At 43.1% G+C, this 9,277-nt stretch overlaps 1 protein-coding gene across 3 annotated transcripts; it reads left to right on the forward strand.

Moving 5' to 3' along the window:
* Window positions 1–836: 836 nt before the first annotated feature.
* On the forward strand, window positions 837–9,007 carry LOC124258727 (E3 ubiquitin-protein ligase TRIM56-like). Of its 3 annotated transcripts, none has more exons than XM_046692806.1 (2): window positions 837–885; window positions 4,980–9,007. In XM_046692806.1, the coding sequence occupies exon 2, from the start codon at window positions 5,542–5,544 to the stop codon at window positions 7,813–7,815; it is 2,274 nt and encodes a 757-aa protein (XP_046548762.1). In that variant the 5' UTR covers window positions 837–885; window positions 4,980–5,541; the 3' UTR covers window positions 7,816–9,007. The 3 variants fall into 3 exon arrangements, with proteins under 3 accessions (XP_046548762.1, XP_046548764.1, XP_046548763.1); XM_046692808.1 differs by having other exon boundaries at window positions 858–958; XM_046692807.1 differs by lacking the exon at window positions 837–885 and adding an exon at window positions 1,086–1,189.
* Window positions 9,008–9,277: the final 270 nt, after the last annotated feature.

Consider the following 9,277-nt stretch of genomic DNA (forward strand, 5'->3'; position numbering starts at 1 on the left):
CCAGTATAATAACTAGAAAACAGTACTTTTGATCCGTAATAATGATGTTAGGTGGTTGGGGTTGTCATTGTTTCTGATATTTGGCCCCATGATTTTATTTACATGAAAAGGCGTTTATATTATAATCATATTATATAATTTATCAGTGAAGCACCAACACAGCATACCCAGGCAGCCAGATTGTCCGAAAACCCACATGTATTGCAGCGCTATTTGACATTCATAAACTGTGAATGTTGCATTTAGTGTGTTCTTACTGGTGTTCTCTAATTGATACACATTGCTCTTTGTTTCATACATATCACGTATTTTCTTTGCTACCAATACGATTGGTCAATGTTTCTCATTGATATTTGTTTTACGCTTTGATGTTCATCATTCAAATTGAAATAATTTCCTTTATCGTAAAATGTAACATTGTAATTGCGACAATTCTAACATTATTATTGCATTTTTGTTACATTTCTTCAGTTGCAGCCCACCAACTTCCGGTTTATCATAGACAGCGTTGAAATATTTCTACGACTATATGTCCTCAAATGTTTAAATTTTGTTGAAAAACTGTTACCATCTTAAAACTTGATGTCCAATCTGTATCAGTTTTGGCATTCATCGTAATAATTACATGATTCCCTGCCCATATATAAAATACAGTTTTATCTGTACAAATTGTACAGACGACTAGTTCGTATGCATGTGATCATGTTCATTTTTTGTGTGACAAAAAACGTTATTGAGTGTTATGTGTTTTCTTGACCAAGATGTTCCTCGGTGTTAGTAAAGACATCTATTCTGAAACACACTATAGATAACATCACAACGTGGTCAAGGTCTAAGTTTATAGGAAGGTGAAGGTCGTTGAACGGAGGTTGAAATCAGGAAATGGTGAGTGGTGACAGCATTACTAACTGAGAGAGCCAGCGGTTGGTTCACTGACACAGCCAGAGACTTGTAGAAAGTAAGGCATGGGTTACCTGCCGTCTTATCTAAGGCTCCCTGGTTGTAATTCTTGGCTAATTTCTCGAGTGTCTGTAACTTGTCCGGGTGTGTAAGGGGAGACAATCAGACATGTCTGTGTTCTAGAACATGTAAGTTTCCATAAATCCAGAGTTGATGCGGGTTCGACAGGCTGGTTAATACTGTCAGTGACAGGACCATTTCTGTTGATAGAAGAGAGGCTGAGTATACGGTAGCGTACTTTTGCAAACTTTATAAACCTTACAAGTACCTGATAATGACAGATGCTATTGTACTTCACATCGAAGTGTCACCAGTCCGCAAGTAAAACAAACAAAAACCCAGGGCCCGTTCGACAAACCGATCTTTTGGGTGTTACTGTTGAAACCCTGTGTTAGTATGACAGTTATCGGCGTCCTAACTACATAGTTATATGTCCGCAGATCTAATTCCAACTGAAAATATGGGGACATGACATTTAGTTTATAATGCAGGAATTAGTCACCATTCAGAGCTATTATTTGCTCCTATTAAACATTTAATCGTTGAAAGAGATTAAAACACCTCTAATATTGTTTATTTTGGATAACTGTGCACAGAACAATCCCATTCTGATATCAACTAAGATTATATTATTTATAACAAATAACTAGCTAATTAAATAACTAGTTTTGTGTGTGTGCATAAGTGGGTAGGATTGTATTTCCAGATACATCATTATGGCAATAAATAATATTGTCAGGACCAGACAATTTGTGCATGAAAATATGAGCAATCGTAGATCTTCCAGGTCTGTCAGATGTTGACATCTACACCCGAGCAGATCTGTCACACGTTGACATGTACACCCAAGCTGGTCTGTCACATGTTGACAAGCTGGTCTGTCACATGTTGACATCTACACCCAAGCAGGTCTGTCACATGTACACCCAAGCAGATCTGTCACACGTTGGCATGTACACCCAAGCTGGTCTGTCACATGTTGACATCTACACCCAAGCAGGTCTGTCACATGTGTACACAAGCAGATCTGTCACACGTTGGCATCTACACCCAAGCTGGTCTGTCAGATGTTGACATCTACACCCAAGCTGGTCTGTCACACGTTGACATGTACACCCAAGCTGGTCTGTCACATGTTGACATCTACACCCAAGCTGGTCTGTCACACGTTGACATGTACACCCAAGCAGGTCTGTCAGATGTTGACATCTACACCCAAGCTGGTCTGTCACACGTTGGCATCTACACCCAAGCTGGTCTGTCAGATGTTGACATCTACACCCAAGTCTGGTCTGTCACATGTACACCCAAGCTGGTCTGTCACATGTTGACATGTACACCCAAGCTGGTCTGTCACAATGACATCTACACCCAAGTTGGTCTGTCACATGTACACCCAAGCTGGTCTGTCACACGTTGACATCTACACCCAAGCAGGTCTGTCACACGTTGACATCTACACCCAAGCAGGTCTGTCACACGTTGACATGTACACCCAAGCAGGTCTGTCACACGTTGACATCTACACCCAAGCAGGTCTGTCACACGCTGACATCTACACCCAAAGCAGGTCTGTCACAAGCAGATCTGTCTGCGCTGACATGTACACCCAAGCAGATCTGTCTGTCACATGCGTTGACACGCTGACACTACACCCAAGCTGGTCTGTCACACGTTGACATGTACACCCAACTGCTGGTCTGTCACACACGCTGACATCTACACCCAAGCAGGTCTGTCACACGTTGACATGTACACCCAAGCTGGTCTGTCACACGCTGACATCTACACCCAAGCTGGTCTGTCAGATCTGACATGTCAAGCTGGTCTGTCAGATGTTGACATCTACACCCAATCACACGCTGACATCTACACCCAAGCATAGCTACACCCAAGCAGGTCTGTCACGTGACTGGTCTGTACGTTGACATGTACACGCAAGCACCCCAAGCAGGTCTGTCAGATGCTGACATCTACACCAAGCTGGTCTGTCACATGTTGACATGTACAAGCTGGTCTGTCACATGTTGACATGTACACCAAGCAGGTCTGTCATCTAATGCATGTACACCCAAGCTGGTCTGTCTGTCACATGTGACATCTACACCCAAGCAGGTCTGTCACACGCTTGACATCATGTACACCCAACACGTTGACATGTACACCCAAGCTGGTCTGTCAAGCAGATCTGTCACACGCGTTGACATGTACACCCAAGCTGGTCTGTCACACGTTGACATGTACACCAAGCTGGTCTGTCACACGTTGACAGATCTGTCTACCAAACAGATCTCACACCAAAGCAGATCTGTCACACGCGTTGACATCTACACCCAAGCTGGTCTGTCACATGTTGACATGTACACCCAAGCTGGTCTGTCACATGTTGCTGACATGTACACCCAAGCAGATCTGTCACACGCTGACATGTACACCCAAGCAAGCAGGTCTGTCACACCCAAGCACGCAAGCAGGTCTGTCACATGTATGTACACCCAAGCAGATCTGTCACACGTTGACATGTACACCCAAGCTGGTCTGTCACACGTTGACATCTACACCCATGCAGATCTGTCACACGTTGACATCTACACCCAAGCAGATCTGTCACACGTTGACATGTACACCCAAGCAGATCTGTCACACGTTGACATCTACACCCAAGCTGGTCTGTCACACGTTGACATGTACACCCAAGCAGATCTGTCACACGTTGACATGTACACCCAAGCAGGTCTGTCACACGTTGACATGTACACCCAAGCAGATCTGTCACACGTTGACATGTACACCCAAGCTGGTCTGTCACACGTTGACATCTACACCCAAGCAGATCTGTCACACGTTGACATGTACACCCAAGCAGATCTGTCACACGTTGACATGTACACCCAAGCAGATCTGTCACACGTTGACATCTACACCCAAGTTGGACTGTCACACGTTGACATGTACACCCAAGCAGATCTGTCACATGTACACCCACACTTCTGTAGTTTGGTTTTACAAACTGTACTCAGGGGAACTCAGTGGTATATAGTGCATGATAGTCATGAAGTTTGTATCAGTGTTCTCGTCACAATTTCAAAACACATAAGTGATACTCATTTAGGGAAGGGGATATGTATGGATGTCAACATCTGTATTATGAGGAACATGATGTCTTGGGGTATATTCCTGTCATTTTATCACACTTTACATGTTATAAAATTCAAACTTACACTTTATAAATCTATGAATGGCATTCAGAAGTGACACACATAGAGGGGAGGCAATATATGGATGTCAGTGTCTCCGTTATGAGGAACATGAGTTTCGGAGTATCTTCTCATCTGATGAAAGAGTAAGAGGATAGTCTGAAATAGATTATTCGTTACTCATTTATTTACAGACCAATGTCTTATAGGTGAAATACTGGTAAGTGGGGTATTAAAAATACAACAAACTGCTTTCATATAACTGGAACATATGATGAGTGGAGCATCATAGGCGTACAAACACACACACATGCATGCATGCACACACACATACATACACGCATGCATACATATTACACTCATATACACACATTCACATATATAACTGACTGACTGAGTTTAGTTTTACGCCGCTTTTAGCAATATTCCAGCAATATCACGGCGGGGGACACCAGAAATGGGCTTCAAACAATGTGCCCATGTGGGGAATCGAACCCGGGTCTTCAGCGTGACGAGCCAACGCTTTAACCATTAGGCTACCCCACTGCCCCTCATATATATCAACACACATATAAACAAATGCACACTTACACACACATGCATGCACACATTAATAAACATACACATGCGCACACACACATATAAACACAAATGCATGCACACATGTACACACATGCATGCATACACACATGCACATATATAAACACAAATGCATGCATGTGCACACACACACACACACACACACGTATATATATACCCACGAACAAAATTGAAGATTAATGTGCAATAATTGGTATAAATTCACAGCCTGTTTTTTTCCAGGTAGAGGGCATGGCAGATGGCGATCTCCTACCCAACAGGCATCCTCTCCAAGCCATGGATGATATGAAGTGAAGATTCACAACTAATGACACCATCTCCACCAAGAGGTTAAGTGCATTTTTCAAACTGTACATCATGCCATACTTTTTACCTAGCAGTAAAGAAGTATCAACTTGAGAAACACCAATGGAATAATTCTTCAGCTGATTGAAGGAGTGTAATATACTCCATCAAATCTTACTACAGGGAAGTATCGTCGTATGCACACGTTTCCATCGCCAACTCTAAATCATCTACTTAAATGTTATGAGCAGCATCCTTGAAATTTTTTATTTGTCACCAAAGACATTTCGAGCTGCATGGACAATCCACAACATCCTTGAAAGCCCACATCACCACAAAGCACCTACAGCTTAATGAGAAACTGCTTGCATCATAGGCAATCAGCAACATCTTTGACCTTACATCTGATTTCTTGAAGTGCATCAATGGCTGTGTAACGAGCAACACTCTGAACACACATCTGTACTAGATCATCCTCCTGGATCAACTATAGTTCACCATGAATGTCCTACAGGAGTTGTCGGACCAGCATCTGAGCTGCAGCATCTGCATGGAGCTGTACACTGATCCCAAACAGCTGCCTTGTCTTCACAATTTCTGCAAGCAGTGCCTGTCAACACACATCCTCAAAAAGGTGGCTGGCAGTGGTGATGTTGCTTTTCCTTGTCCTGTGTGCAGGAACATGTGTAAGCCTGCAAATCCTGATCCCAGTAAGATCATGGAATGGGTAGACTCCTTCCCAGACAACTTCTTCATCAAGAATCTGATGGACACTTTTGAGACCCAGAGTCGGACTACTGGGTCTATGACAGTGGAAGATCAGCTTCAGGCTCTTGTTGTAGAGGCTGAGACATGTCCAAGGCATAAGAAGGAGAACGTCTTGGTATACTGTACTGTGAAGAAGGGTGGAGCCTGTGGACTCTGTCTGCAGAGCTCAATCCATGATGACTGTGCCAAAAGTCATCTGACTCTAGACAAAGCTCAAAACCTTGCTGGAAACCGTTTAAAAGATTTTAAGAAGAGAGTTGGGACCCTGTCTTCAAGGATTGAAACAGTTAATCAAAAGCTGTCTTCAAAACCAGATGAACTCAAATTTAAGAAGGAGGAACTGGCACTTGAGATTTCACAACATTTCACTGATCTGAAGACAAAGATAAACAAACTACTTCTTCAGAAAGAGAAGGAAACTATGAAAGAACTAAAAAGTGTAATGGATCAGGAAAGTAAGAAAGTAACTGAGGCAAAAGGTGAAGCAACTTCTATTTCAGGATCACTGAAAAACACAGAGCAGCTCTTTGAGAAACTAATTCAGAGCAGACCGACGAAGACTCTGTCTCTAGCAGACAGAGTAGAGGAGCAACTAGCAACATATGAGAGAGGCACAATGAAGGCTGAGAAGGTTTGTGACGGGTTAGACATTAAGTTACATCAAACAGAGGATAATCTTACAGCTATGAAGAACATGCAATGGGGCAGAATTCTGGTTGGTGAGAATGTGGATGAGGTAACAGATGCTCAGTTGTTTGCGGCTTCAAGTATGCAGACAGCGCCTTCAGTTGCCATACAGTCATTGCCTGTATTGTCTGTAAATAAAGATGGCTCTACTCATGCTGAAAAGTTACCCCCAAGGGAAGCATGTACAGCTGGAGCATCTGTAGATGCACTCTCCACGAAGGAACAAAGGGATTTAAAGAAGAAGCTTTGTGTTGAAAATACTTCTGTCAAAACCAACGTAACATATCCTAAGGTGGAACCTCAGCCTTCTGTGTCCCCTAGAACAGAGGTATTTCAAACACAATCAGATCCAAGACAAAGGGATTTTGTTTCAGCCACCGTGTCAAACTCGACGCAGCATGAAAATTCTCCTCAAGCAACAGCTTCAGCTGTGTCTAACCCAACGAATGTAGCTCCCAGTCCAGAATTCCAACTGAATCCCACCCATGACTTTAATGGTCTGTGCCCAAATGATGTCCATTCTGCTAGTTATGTGGGTGTGTGTCCATTTGGACAGAACTGTCTTCTCATATTGGACAGGTGGAACAAGAAGTTGAAGCTGATTCAGATCGGGGGGAGGCGTCTGCTTGTCTATGCCTTTGCCGACACCCAGGAGCCGTGGGATGTGACGTATATCAGTCAGGACAGCGTTGCCGTCACCTGCCCCAGCACCAGCTACATCCTCACCATCTCCGTGACCAGTTCCTCCATTGATATCAGTAGATTCATCAAAACTGTGGTCGGCTACTCTGCAGTTGCCCACCTAGATGGACATAGATTTGCTGCTGGTGTGTGTAAACCTTTTGGAATGCCACGTGTTGATATCCTGGACTGTTCCTCTGATAATGCAAACATTCTCCGAGAACTCCCTTCAAATGTGACCTACCCCCGAACAATGGATCTTACCCTGAACAAAGACCTCTTTATCTGTGACTGGAGTCTGAAGGAGATCTCAGTGTTCGACAAGAATGACTTCACTCAGAAGCTTCGCTACAAAGGGTCAGGGAGAGAGGGTGTCCTCCGAGAACCTGTGGGGACCACCAAGGACAGACGAGGTAATCTGTACATAGCAGACAGGAAGACAAAGAAGATTCACGTCATATCCTCCACAACCGGATCCCGTTTGGGGCTATTGACCCTGGACATTCCAAGTGACCCCAAGGTTATCGTGATAGCGGAGGCAGAGAGACGGTATTCCTCTAGTGGGGAGGTGTTGGTTGTGGCCACAGGGTCAGGCAGATTGTTTGTGTACGACCTCATCACACCTGACATACCATAGATTGGACACAGTGATTCCATAAGCAGTCATTGTCAAGCATATATAGTGTTTGATGATACTTTGTGACGCTGATTTACAGTGTTTGCCCTTAACTCTGAAAAGCTGCAGGTCTTAAGGACCCAGAACCATAAAAAGTTGTGGGTCCTGATCAGAATGTGTAGGCCCTATATTTTAATATGGAAATGATACTCTTAGTAATTGGGGATGAGAATGCTGTCAGCCAAAAGGACCTGCAGAAAACAAAAACTGTGGGTCCGAGTGGTTTTCAGTCGGCTTCAGGCCTAAGGACCAACATTAATTTTGAACGCTGCTGATTTCTGATAATGTGAGAAAGTATAGCATGATCTGTGATTTCATTGAGATGACCCAATGATTTTTCTTGAATGGAGGGGGCGGCTGGGTAGCCTAGTGGTTAAAGCGTTGGCTCATCAAGCCGAAGACCCGGGTTCGAATTCCCACATGGGTACAATGAGTGAAGCCCATTTCTGGTGTCCCCCGCCGTGATATTGCTGGAATATTGCTAAAAGCGGCGTAAAACCAAACTCAGTCAGTCAGTCTTGAATGGAGTTAAATTAAAAATGTCCATACTTGTAAATGGATATGATGACAAATGGGGGCCGGGGTTGGGAGAACGATTGGTCACAACATTGTCATGCATTTGTTGAGAAGATAACAAAAGTAATCCTATATATTTACAGTGCTAACTTAGTGATTGCATAGTCCGACAGTTTACAAGCCTTTTCTAACTGGTGACAGAAATTATTAATTGTTTCTGTATATAAAGAAGAAATTGATTACCTGGAACAGGTGGTGAAGTGATTGTGACATGACAGCGCAAGTACTTTGGTGCAGATCAATTTCTATATCCAGCTCCTCCAACCTGAGGGATCAATGTGGATGTTTGTAGCGCAGTAGTACAGAGATCATCCAATATGTTCAGGGACATGTTCACATTGCAGATTGATTCGCTAGATATTCAATGTGTCATGTTACACTGTGTCATGGTCATGTGTTGGTAGGTTGGTTGTTTAACGCCACACTCAGCAATCTTCACAGATCTGGTCATGTATTGATAAACAATTCAGTTTTATAAGCCTGTGTCTTTAGATGATATGCACCAATGATTGTCTCACACCACTTATATTTATGCAGGACATAAATCCTAAATATGGTTTCGGTTGGATACTCTACATAGTACAGGGCTCCTCCAGATAAGGGCCGTATAGGCATATGTCGGACATAACACAAGCACGATACGGTAGGAACTAATTTAGAAAACGTAGCAGATACGTTCCACAGCAATGGTGTACGGTCTTAGAATCATTTATAGACATATTTATCTAAAAAAGTATTGTATTGTTGTTTCTTGACCTGTTTACACAAGAGTAGCAATGTTATGGTGCTTATATGAAACGAAACACAAGATTACTGATACTCCATTAAATTACATTCAGTACTCTAA

The sequence above is a fragment of the Haliotis rubra genome, unplaced genomic scaffold (assembly GCF_003918875.1).
Source record: "Haliotis rubra isolate DU_JTF1 unplaced genomic scaffold, ASM391887v1 Scf70, whole genome shotgun sequence".
Classification (NCBI taxonomy): Eukaryota; Metazoa; Mollusca; class Gastropoda; order Lepetellida; family Haliotidae; genus Haliotis; species Haliotis rubra.